Here is a 13211-nt window from a genome sequence, read left to right as displayed (position 1 = left end):
AAAGAATTGAGAGCAATTTTAAAAGCATAACAAAACGGATTGCATTTTTAAAAACTAATTTTCGATTAGCGGTGAGGGCACTATGCTTTATTTGTGATGATAATTTTACGATTTGAATCTAGGTTAAAATGAAAACTTATTCATCATAATTCATAGACTAGAATGAATAAAAAGTTTGTGAATGTTTTATTAGACGAATTAGACAAATACCATAGCAAATATATGTTTTGTAAGATTGTAGGTATATTTTGTATTTTTTGAAAAAATTAATAAATGCAAAAATTATATTTATATATATATATATATATATATGTGTGTGTGTGTGTGTGTGTGTTTATTGTAAAGTGAGTGATTCAATTGTTAAAAACAGCCAAGTTTGCAGTTTTTTTTAACAAGTGATTCACTTTACAATATATATGTATATATATATATATATATATATAAATATATATATTTATATATATATATATATATATATATTTATATATATATATGTATATATATACATTATATATATATACATTATATATATATATATATATATTATATATACATATATATATATATTATATATATATATATATATATATATTCGGATGAATATTGAATATTAGCACTCACTCTCTAATGGAGAGTTAAGCATTATAGCAAATAGCCTTAAATATAACTAGGAACCAATACTGTATGAGTGTCTATTTGATCCTAAATAAAGATATTCCCCAAATCGACAATTTTTTTTTAATGGAAACATGCAATATAGAATCTTACTTATGACGTCGTAATGTAATTGTCAAACTGACTAATGAAAAGAATTATATTATTCTTTAACAAAGGTAGGATGGCCTTTTGTATTGATGTTTATAATAAAAAGAATTAGATTGAATGAAAATGATGGCTAGGGTGGGGGGGGGGGTTGATAGTGATGATACCTGAACGAGGTTATTATACAATTAAACTTATTCCTTTATATTGCAATATTCATATACATATTTAATAAGAACAATTTCCCGTGTAATTAATTATATAATAGAATATCATAGAATTTTTTTAATGATTATTATTATTATTATTATTATTATTATTATTATTATTATTATTATTATTATTATTAAATGCTAAGCTACAACCCTAGTTGGAGAAGCAGGATGCTATAAGCCCAGGGGCCCCAACATGGAAAATAGCCCAGTGAGGAAAGAAAAAAAGGAAAAATAAAATATTTTAAGAATAGTAACATTAAAATAAATATTTCCTATATAAACTATAAAAACTTTAACAAAACAAGAGGAAGAGAAACTAGATAGAACAGTGTGCCCGAGTGTACTCTCAAGCAAGATAACTCTAACGCAAGACAGTGGATGACCATGGTACAGAGGCTATGGCACTACCCAAAACTAGAGAACAATGGTTTGATTTTGGAGTGTCCTTCTCCTAGAAGAGTTGCTTGCCATAGCTAAAGAGTCTCTTCTACCCTTACCAAGAGGAAAGTAGCCACTGAACAATTACATTGCCGTAGTTAACCTCTTAGGTGATGAAGAATTGTTTGGTAATCTCAGTTTTGTCAAGTGCATGAGGACAGAGGAGAATCTGTAAAGAATAGGCCAGACTATTCGGTGTCTGTGAAGGCAAAGGGAAAAAAACCGTAACCAGAGAGAAGAATCCAATGTAGTACTGTCTGGCCAGTCAAAGGACCCCATAGCTCTAGCGGTAGTATCTCAACAGGTGACTGGTGCCTTGGCCAATCTACTACCTACAAAAGAGGGTATTGATTGAAGCAACGAATTGATTGACTGTAAGCAAAAAAAAAAATAGCTTTTTAGAACAATAGTAAATAAATTATTATTGATGACTGACATGTGAAGATTCAACTCATCTTTGTAGTATATAAAAGAAAAATATTGAATATTAATTATTATTATCATTACTTGCTAAGCTACAACCCTACTTGAAATCAGAATGCTATAAGGCCAGGGGCTCCAACAAGGAAAATAGCCCAATGCGGAAAGGAAAGCAGGAAAAATAACATATCTTGAGAAGAGTAACATCAAAATAAATATCTCCTATATAAACTATAAGAAATAACATACAGAAGAGGATAAACTATAATAGATATTGAGGTGAAGGTAGTTCATTGGAACAGGTGTATACTTTCTTAATACTTATCAAATTGATTTTATTTATGGAGTTGTTGTTTATCTTGTTCAAAAATACAATAATATGAGGTTAGTTTTACTAAGAAATATGATTTAATATTACCTTGTCATGAGTGAAGCCGGTTAGAAAACAAACATATGGTTGAGACTGTCTCAGGGTAAGAAGGATATGGCAATCAAAAAGCCGGTGTTCTCGTAGGGGCCATAGCCAACATTTCAATGTTCCCATAGATCTATAGATTGAAGGGTATTTGTTAACAAGAGGGCTCTTTTAATAATAAAACAATATGGGGAAAGTGTTTCTTGAAGCGGAAGGAAGCAAGACGCAGTCATTATTAGAATAGTTCGTGCAATTCTCGTAGACTTTAAAAAATTAAACTGCATTGATCATTGTAATTGCTGGTTCAATTTTTTTACAGTCGATGTAATATTTTTTCATTTCAGTTTTTTGAAAAGCATATCTATGCGTAATTTCCCAAAGGTTATGAATTAAGTTAATTCAGATTGATAGTTTGTAATGAAATGAAAAGAATATTTAACATTACGGCAGTAACTTATGTAATAACTAATACATCATAAGCTGTGAAAATTGTAAGTAAATTATTCGGACATTAATTATTTTTTTTCTACTTTTCAATGATGATGAAGTATGTCGTGATAAAGAGCTTTTTGCGGAAAATACCTTTGATAATTCTTGCTTTTTACGTAGAGTTTATGACGAACAAAGTAATCGTAATTATGAAAAGAATATCTGGATGTACTCTTATCTCGCTTTTGTTATTGTACAATTATCTTGATGGAGATGCTGTGATTCACGCTAAAACGCCTCTTTCGTAAAAGCTAAGCCTTGTTCTGAGAAGAACTTTTAAATATATTTTAAATAAAACGAGAATGGAATACTTTAGGATTAACTTTCCTCTTACTTACGAGAAGACAGATCATTTTTATTATGGGAAACCTTTACTACTACTACTACTACTACTACTACTACTACTACTACTACTATTACTACTATGGAAGGAGGATTTAAATGGTTAAGCCATTTCAATTGTGTTTAACACTCGTATTACTTTTTGAAGTTTGTTAACGTTGATGTATATAGTAATCCCTGTCACTTTTGCAATTACGTTGAGAGGCAGTTATATTATGATCTTGAAAAAAATAGTTCTGGTTATTATCTTAGTGTTAAGTTTAAGTATTTCGTTGTGAGATAGCCGAAGTAGTAGTAGTAGTAGTAGTAGTAGTAGTAGTAATCGCTGTGACTTTTAAGATCTTATTTTTTCATTTTGAAATTAAAAAAAAATAGTTTTTATTTATATCATAGTGTTGAGTTCAAGTATTCCGTTGTGAGATAGCCCAAGTAGTAGAAGTAGTAGTAGTAGTAGTAGTAGTAGTAGTAGTAGTTGTTATTGTTGTTGTTAGGAGAGGTAATAAACCTTGTGACCTTCGCAATTACATTGAAAAGGATATTTTCATTATAAAGCAGACAAATAGTTTTGATTAATGACATAGTGTTAAATTCAGGCATTCTATTGTGAGATAGCCAAAGTATTATTGTTATTATTATTATAATTATTATTATTATTATTATTATTATTATTATTATTATTATTATTATTATTACTTGCTAAGCTATAAACCTACTAATAATTCTACTATTACCACAACACTTTGGTTGACCCCCAATTGAACAAACAAAAATAATTATTACCACTATTATTATAACCAGAAGAGAAGTCTGAGTGACAAAAATATAAATGATGTCATTGGCCCTACTCTAATCCTACCGCGTATAGCAGGCGTTTAAGTAATAGATCAACAGAGAGAGAGAGAGGGAGAGAGAGAGAGAGAGAGAGAGAGAGAGAGAGAGAGAGGGGGGGGAGGAAGAGTGCTTATTAAGAGCTCTCAAATGGCCCTCTCTGGATGACTAATTAGTAGTGTGGGTGTTGTGGACTTTTGAAGGAGAGGAAAGATCATTCGAGAGTTTTGGGGCTTTTGGTTTCGTGTTTTGCATGTAATTTTGGGGTACGGTGAAGACTTGTCTTTTTACCTTCTTTCCTTTTTTTATTTTGTGGTAGGGACTATGGATGGCTTATATTAAATCTCTCTCTCTCTCTCTCTCTCTCTCTCTCTCTATATATATATATATATATATAAATATATATATATATATATATATATATAAATAAATATATATATATATATATATATAAATATATATATATATATATATATATATTTATCATTTAGGGAATTTCCTTTTTTATTTTTAAAGTAGTTAAATTTTTTGTCATATCTTTTTGTGGAAACGTCTAATCTCACAACATAGGGCTGAGGAGTTATTGTGAAATTATAATTTATATATATATATATATATATATATATGTACACACTTTCATGTGCATGCATGTTCATGCTTACATACACACACCACACACACATATATATATATATATATATGTATATATATATATATATATATATACATATCTGTATATATGTATACAATGTTTGTTCCATTGTTAACTATGATCTCCCATCATCATTTCATTTTACATATCTTCTCTCGCATCCCACATGGAAAACCAACCTGTAAATTTTGCTAATCATAGATCTAGAATTTATAGCCTACAATATATTTCATTGCGAAGTGAATTCCACTTCAAGCAGCCTCTGTGTCAGAGACAAAAGGGCTCTGCGTCTCTGAAGCTGTCACTTCTTTTCATTTATTTGGGCGTTAAGAGAATTTCTTTCTGAAGCTATATTGTAGCGCCTTTCTCGTGGCTCTGTAGGATTCAATTAATGCAGGAGGAAAGTTCTCTCTCTCTTGATGTCTCAGGAATCCAAGTGTTGCTTCATATATTATTATTATTATTATTATTATTATTATTATTATTACTTGCTTAGCTACAACCCTAGTTGGGAAAGGAGGATGCTATAAGCCCGGGAAAATTTCCCAGTGAGGAAAGGAAACAATGAAAAATAAAATATCTTAAGAACATTAACAACATTAAAATGAATATTATTAGTATTATTATTATTATTATTATTGTTGTTGTTAATATTATTATTATTATTATTCTTATTATTATTATTATTATTACTTGCTAAGCTACAACCTTAGTTGGAAAACCAGAATGCTTTAAGCCTAGGGGCTCGAACATTGAAAATAGCCCAGTAAGGAAAGGAAACAAGAAAAAATAACATATTTTAAGAACAGTAACATTATTGAAATAATAATAATAATCATTATTATTATTATTATTATTTTCATCATCATTATTGTTATTATTACTTGCTTAGCTACAAACCTAGTTGAAAAAGCAGGATACCATAAGCCCTGGGGCTCCAACAGGGAAAATAGCCCAGTGAGGAATGGAAACAAGGAAAAATAAAATGTCTGAAGAACAGTAACATCACTAAAATAAACTATAAAAACTTTAACAAAACAACAGGAAGAGAAATAAGAGAGAATAGTGTGCCCAAGTGTAATCTCAAACAAGCGAACTGGTAATTAAATTCAAAGGTTTAAAGGTCACTCATGAATGGCAGAGGCAATGGACAGTGACAGTGCCCTAGCAGGACAATGCCCTTGAGACTGACCATATACAGATTTGATCAGCGCCTAAGCCTCCTATTCACCCAAGCTAGGGCCAAGGGTGGCGAGACATTGGCTGTTGGTGACTCAACAGGTAGACCTATAGTCTCTCCTTAAACCCCCCCCCCCCCCATCATTAGCTCATAACTGGTCCTCCAATTACATCAGGATTTCTAAGAAGCTTCCAAGACATACCTCTCGCATGTAATTGTTCCAGTCAACCGTTGTGTTTTTATTCATTCCAAGTTCTCTCTCGCATTATTTGATTGAAGTCAGCTCATACGCCTGTGAATAAACGAAGAGTTATATCCTCATGAGGCAGCCTTGAAGTAACAAGCCAATTATTCGATCGTACTCCTTTCTCCTTTCTACAGTCCCTTTTAGGACAACACCCATTCACGTTTCCTCCTTCAAAACCTAGCTTCATTGAGTGCCCAATTGCACATTTTCACCGTTGGAGCCCTTGGGCTCATAGCATCTTGCTTTACCAACTAGGGTTGTAGCTTGGCTAGTAATAAAAATAAAAAAAACAATGCATAATTCCAGTCTCTTTTAACCATTTTATGCATTTCTCTTCGTTGTCAAGTTTTCGAATGAGTGTCTTTAAATTATCCATTTGTGGGCTCGTTTTATCTGAAAAAGAAAAATAGAAAAACTGTTCATAAATGAAATTTAAAAAATGTGGAAAAAATAATAATGTTAATACCACGAAATTAGTGGTGGGGCAATCACAGGAAAGTACCAAATGTATTTATCTATCATTCTTTAGAAGGGTTGGGGGGGGGGGAGCAATTGCCTCCCTCTTCAAGTATGTCGACTCACCTGAAGTGGGAGACAGTTGGCCCCGATAAATTTGGGAAGAATAGTGATAAATGTATTCCCCTCAGTAAACCTACCTGAAATATTGAGACCCTTGACATGACATATATATATATATATATATATATATATATATTCAAATAAGCCACATATTTTTAATACAATAATGTCTGGATTCTCTTAACGACCTCGGGATCAGAGCCCCAGGCGAAATCACGCAAACACAAGAGCTTGTGACCGGCCGGGAGTCGAATCCTTGTCCGGGAAGCTTGTATAAACAGTAACTTACCCGGCTGGTCACAAGCTCTTGTCTTTGTGTGATTTCGCCTGGGGCTCTGATCCAGAGGTCGTTAAGAGAATCCAGACATTAATGTATCAAAAATATATGGCTTATTTGAATATGAAAATCATGTCTAAATCTGCAAAATTTATCATATATATATAAATATATATATATATATATATATATATATATATATGTCTTATTTATAACTGTAATCGAACAGTTTAACATGTTTTTTCAAAAAGGCCCATAAAAGAAACACAGGAAATATGAATAAATCACACTATATTTCGGTCAATAAACATCGACCCTCTTCAGGAAGTAAAGTTAAAGTGAGAATTACAGTGGAGAGTGACAGTTTATATATGAAAGCAAAAGGGTGTGTTCAATTGTTCTATAGTTGTTATAATTGCTGGAAGGATTAGCCAAATTTAATTACATCCAGGTGCGTGTTCTTATTGTTGAGCCGCTTGGAGGAAGTCTTGACCTCTGATGCATGTCTGGTGGTCGGTCTCCGTGGATTATCTTCTTAATGATAGGGTTGAGAAGAGTATTGTCCACTGTGTCAGCTTTCCATTGGCCCCCACATAGGTTCATTGTGTTTGATTGATTTATGATGGCTGATTCCAGGATTTTCCTTCTGTACGGACAGGTACTCTTAAAAAGCAAAGACGACTCACTCCAGTTAATCTGGTGCCCTAAATCCCTAAGGTGAATGAAAATCCCCGAGTTTTCATACCCATATCTAACAGATCTTTTGTGTTCGGATAATCTTTGAGATAGCGAAGGGCCAGTTTGCCCAACGTACACTTTTTCACAATCCCTACATGGTACTTTGTAAACGCCGGATTCTATCTCTCTTTTATTTTGATAAACATTAATAAGGGCGCTTCCTATGGTCTTTGGATATGAAAAAACAAAGGGGTTCTCAGTTTTGATATGATTTATTATATTTTTAATACCTTCTATATATGGGAGTTTTATCTTATTTTTAAAATCTCTTTGGTTAGTAACATCATGATCTTTATAATATATCGTGTTGGCTTTGTTGATGGCCTTTTCTATGACATACGTCGGGTAGAATAGCTGGGCGAGTTGTTTACGGATGATTTCAAATTCTTTATTTAGGTAGGCTGGGGAACAGATTCTCAAACCTCTAAGAAATAGATTGCAAGCTACTCCAATTTTTACAGAAATGTCGTGATAACTAAAGAAATGAATGTAGGAAATAGAGAAAGTTGGTTTTCTATACACAGTGAAATTATACCCCGTCGATTCCCTTATAATTAGTATGTCCAAAAAAGCTAATTTTCCATCTTTTTCCCATTCAGTTTTAAATTTTATGCTAGGGACTAGGGAATTTAGATTATTGAAAAATATATTGAAATCTCCCCAGCTATCATCCCAATATGTGAAAATGTCATCAACATAGCGTTGCCAAACCATGTTCGTAGGTTTAATTGTTGTTAAAATTTCTGTTTCAAAGTATTCCATGTAGAGGTTAGCTAAAATTGGAGATAACGGGCTGCCCATACTACAGCCAAATTTCTGTTTGTAAAAATATCCATTGAAAGAGAAAACGTTATTTGACACGCTTAGTTTAATTAACTTAATTGTTTTTTCAATGGAAATTTTTACAAACAGAAATTTGGCTGTAGTATGGGCAGCCCGTTATCTCCAATTTTAGCTAACCTCTACATGGAATACTTTGAAACAGAAATTTTAACAACAATTAAACCTACGAACATGGTTTGGCAACGCTATGTTGATGACATTTTCACATATTGGGATGATAGCTGGGGAGATTTCAATATATTTTTCAATAATCTAAATTCCCTAGTCCCTAGCATAAAATTTAAAACTGAATGGGAAAAAGATGGAAAATTAGCTTTTTTGGACATACTAATTATAAGGGAATCGACGGGGTATAATTTCACTGTGTATAGAAAACCAACTTTCTCTATTTCCTACATTCATTTCTTTAGTTATCACGACTTTCTGTAAAAATTGGAGTAGCTTGCAATCTATTTCTTAGAGGTTTGAGAATCTGTTCCCCAGCCTACCTAAATAAAGAATTTGAAATCATCCGTAAACAACTCGCCCAGCTATTCTACCCGACGTATGTCATAGAAAAGGCCATCAACAAAGCCAACACGATATATTATAAAGATCATGATGTTACTAACCAAAGAGATTTTAAAAATAAGATAAAACTCCCATATATAGAAGGTATTAAAAATATAATAAATCATATCAAAACTGAGAACCCCTTTGTTTTTTCATATCCAAAGACCATAGGAAGCGCCCTTATTAATGTTTATCAAAATAAAAGAGAGATAGAATCCGGCGTTTACAAAGTACCATGTAGGGATTGTGAAAAAGTGTACGTTGGGCAAACTGGCCCTTCGCTATCTCAAAGATTATCCGAACACAAAAGATCTGTTAGATATGGGTATGAAAACTCGGGGATTTTCATTCACCTTAGGGATTTAGGGCACCAGATTAACTGGAGTGAGTCGTCTTTGCTTTTTAAGAGTACCTGTCCGTACAGAAGGAAAATCCTGGAATCAGCCATCATAAATCAATCAAACACAATGAACCTATGTGGGGGCCAATGGAAAGCTGACACAGTGGACAATACTCTTCTCAACCCTATCATTAAGAAGATAATCCACGGAGACCGACCACCAGACATGCATCAGAGGTCAAGACTTCCTCCAAGCGGCTCAACAATAAGAACACGCACCTGGATGTAATTAAATTTGGCTAATCCTTCCAGCAATTATAACAACTATAGAACAATTGAACACACCCTTTTGCTTTCATATATAAACTGTCACTCTCCACTGTAATTCTCACTTTAACTTTACTTCCTGAAGAGGGTCGATGTTTATTGACCGAAATATAGTGTGATTTATTCATATTTCCTGTGTTTCTTTTATGGGCCTTTTTGAAAAAACATATATATATATATATATATATATATATATATGTGTATATATATATATATATATATATATAACTAGTAAGATTTTCGCTTCTGGCAAGCTTAAGTTTAAGGATGAAGAGGACAGCAAGAAGACTTCGGATCATCTTACATATTTATTCTACACCAACGTTTTGGGAATCCATTCCCATCATCAGGGCTACATAAAACACAAAACTTTGTTAACATTAATTTCAAATGTAAAAATAATTCGTGTTTTATGTAGCCCTGATGATGGGAATGGATTCCCGAAACGTTGGTGTAGAATAAATATGTAAGATGATCCGGTCTTCTTGCTGTCCTCTTCATCCTTAAACTTAAGCTTGCCAGAAGCGAAAATCTTACTAGTATATATATATATATATATATATATATATAATATTGTTACTACTACTACTACTACTACTACTACTACTACTACTACTACTACTACTACTACTACTACTGTGAAAGACCTAAGGGTTTCGCCCTTACCAAAGGGCTCATCAGGTGGGTTTGGCCATCTCATTTTTGCAGGTTTGGTTCCCACGACCCTCTTCCCCTCCTTTCTTTCTTTTTATATTTTTCTGCTTTTCTGTTTTTTTTAATTTGGGGGAGGGATTTTTTTTAACTTAGTTTTTTTTTCTAGTTTTTCTGGATTTTTTTATTTTTTTTATTTTTTTTGATATTTTAAATTTTTTAAGTTTTTTTTTGGATATATATACCATTTTTAATAATTTTTTTATCATTTATTTTTTAGATTCTCTAGCCTTTACAATTTTTTTGGATTTACAATTTTTTTTTTTTTTTTTTTTTTTTTTTACAGTAGAGGAACTCTCTTGGGCCATTTTATAAGGACTTGACTGCATAGTAGAAAAAGCCGAGCTAGTTCCCTCTGCATAGCCGGTCTTCTAGGTTATTCCCCCAGAACCACCCGAAGGTTAGTGTCCGAAAGAATAGACCTAGATATCCGACCTTTTGTTCACCTGACGAAGCCCCTGTACGACCCTACCAGGGAACACAGCATACTAGAAGCAGCTCAGCTATTCCTTTCTGCAAAGCCAGCCTTGTAAGCTGGTCCAAGCATCCTCCAAGCAAGATGCGTCAGATTTACACCCTCCTTCTGTTCCTCTGGAACTGATTCCTGGGAATGTGCATCTTGGACTGTTTTTCAACATGTTGCTTCTTTCGGTTCTTGGCCTTTGTGTCCTTCTTGCCGGTCTTCTTAGGTCCTGGATTTTGTCTTTTAGGCTTTTGACGACCCTGGAATCCTCTGCGGGGCATTCCTTTAGCACGATCTTGTTTCGGCAGATGATGACCTTTGCCTTTGCAGGGACCGCCTTCGATTTCTTCATCCTCTTTTTCTGTATCTTCATCCACTTCCTCGGATATTTCTTCATCCTCCGATTCTTCTTCTTCGCCTGAGTCTTCTTCCTCTGATTCTGATTCTTTCTCTGATTCCTCATCACTTACTGAATCTTCCTCTTCCTCTGATTCTTCCATTTCGTCAGGCAGGAAACTAAATTGGTTTTGTACGGAAATGCCCGAAAATTCTTCCTCCATTTCGCTTTCAGAAGAATCCGAGTTGTCCTCCTCTTCTGAATCTTCAGTATTTTGTACTAATTCTTCCTCTTCCTCTGATTCTTCTTCCTCTACCTCTGATTCTTCATCCTCTGCCTCTGATTCTTCTTCCTCTACCTCTGATTCTTCATCCTCTTCCTCTGATTCTTCCATTTCGTCAGGCAAGACACTAAATCGGTTGTGGACGGAAAGGCCAGAAAATTCTTCCTCCATTTCGCTCTCAGAAGAATCCGAATTTTCCTCATCATCTGAATCTTCATTAATTTGTTCTGATTCTTCCTCTTCCTCTGATTCTTCCTCTTCCTCTGATTCTTCTTCCTCTTCCTCTACTTTTGATTCTTCATCCTCTTCCTCTGATTCTTCCATTTCATCAGGCAAGAAACGAAATCGGTTTTGTACGGAAATGCCAGAAAATTCTTCCTCCATTTCGCTCTCAGATGAATCCGAATTTTCTTCCTCTTCTGAATCTTCATTATTTTGTACTGATTCTTCCTCTTTTTCTGAATCAGTATTTGGTTCAGATTCTTCCTTTTTGTCTGAATCTTGATCTTCTTCCTCCTTTTCTGAATCTTCATCCGCTTCCACTGACTCTCCCATTTTGTCAGGCAAGAAACTAAGTTGGTTTTGAACGGATGAGCCCAAAATTTCTTCCTCCTTTACGCTCTCAGAAGAATCCGAATTTTCCTCCTTTTCTGAAGATTTTTCAATTACGATTTCCACAGTTTCATATTCTTCTTCTGGTTCATTATCCTCCGCTGCTTCACTAATTTCTACTTCATTATTTTCTTGCAATTCTTCACCTTCTTCTTCACTATACGTGTCTTCCAATTCGATCTCCAAAGAGTCATTTTCTTCTGTCTTCTCCTCTGATCCATAAGCGTCACAGGTTTCTTCAATATCGTTAGCTTCCTCTTGTTGGGCATTTGATCTTTTTTCTTCTTTCTTAGAAGACATAGCACTCATCGCAATGATTGCTCCTCCAAGGAAAAGACAACCCGCAGCACCTGCCAACATGAGGTTACTAACCGCTCCATTTTCGAGTATACAGAAAGGTTTCTCTGTATTCAAATCTGGAAGCAGTTTTGGTAGTATCCAATAGGATTTCAGCTTTTCGTTGAATTGGTCGATTTGAGTCTTCAATCCAGTTGCGGTCATTTCGCATTGTTCAGCTTCTTCAAAGGCGTTCTTTATCCTTCCAAAAAATGGTAAGAAATTTATCGCTCTTCGTAGAAGTGAAGTCTGCGAGCCATTAGTTCCAACTCCTCCTCCAAAGCAGTTCTCCAAGCGCGGCACCTCTGGTAGAATCCACGAGAATAGCTTGAACGTCCAAGATTCTTGGAAAGTGTTCAACTTCCCGTTGAGATATAACAGGTAATCTCCACAAAGAGAGCTTCGTTCCTGAAGAACTCTCTCTCCGTGAGCCAATTTGAGTCCTCCGAAAAGGGCTCCGACGATTAACAAAAACATTCCAAAGCTGGATGTAAGCACTTTTGATAATGTGGGATGCATTCTCAAAGTATATACCGGCTTCTTCATCTCGTATTAGCTATATTTTGAAAAAATCGATAAATGACAAGGAGACGGCTCCGAAAGATTTTGAGAGAGAGAGAGAGAGAGAGAGAGAGAGAGAGAGAGAGATACTGAAGACATCTAGACCTTTAAAACGGGTTGAAACCTGCTCTCCGAGTTCCCGAAAGAGACTTCACGTCTTCAAAGTCTTTCGGAGCCGTCTGCTTCTCTCTCTCTCTCTCTCTCTCTCTCTCTCTCTCTCAATTGTTCTTGTTTTTGCATGTTCATTATTCATTCCATATATTA

At 34.2% G+C, this 13211-nt stretch overlaps 1 protein-coding gene across 4 annotated transcripts in view; it reads right to left on the bottom strand.

Annotated features, from left to right (window-relative positions):
* Positions 1 to 12988, bottom strand: part of LOC137628764 (high mobility group nucleosome-binding domain-containing protein 5-like) — a 15057-nt gene extending 2069 nt beyond the window's left edge. For 3 of the 4 annotated variants that reach the window (XM_068359955.1, XM_068359956.1, XM_068359959.1), the window contains exon 1: positions 11472 to 12988. In XM_068359955.1, the coding sequence (XP_068216056.1) occupies positions 11472 to 12932 (1461 nt within the window). In that variant the 5' untranslated portion in view covers positions 12933 to 12988. Of the gene's footprint in view, positions 1 to 10686 lie in introns of those variants that run through there. The other variant, XM_068359957.1, reaches the window with a different exon arrangement.
* Positions 12989 to 13211: the final 223 nt, after the last annotated feature.

Source organism: Palaemon carinicauda, chromosome 36 (assembly GCF_036898095.1).
Source record: "Palaemon carinicauda isolate YSFRI2023 chromosome 36, ASM3689809v2, whole genome shotgun sequence".
Lineage (NCBI taxonomy): Eukaryota > Metazoa > Arthropoda > Malacostraca > Decapoda > Palaemonidae > Palaemon > Palaemon carinicauda.
This window is presented reverse-complemented; position numbering and strand designations above follow the sequence as displayed.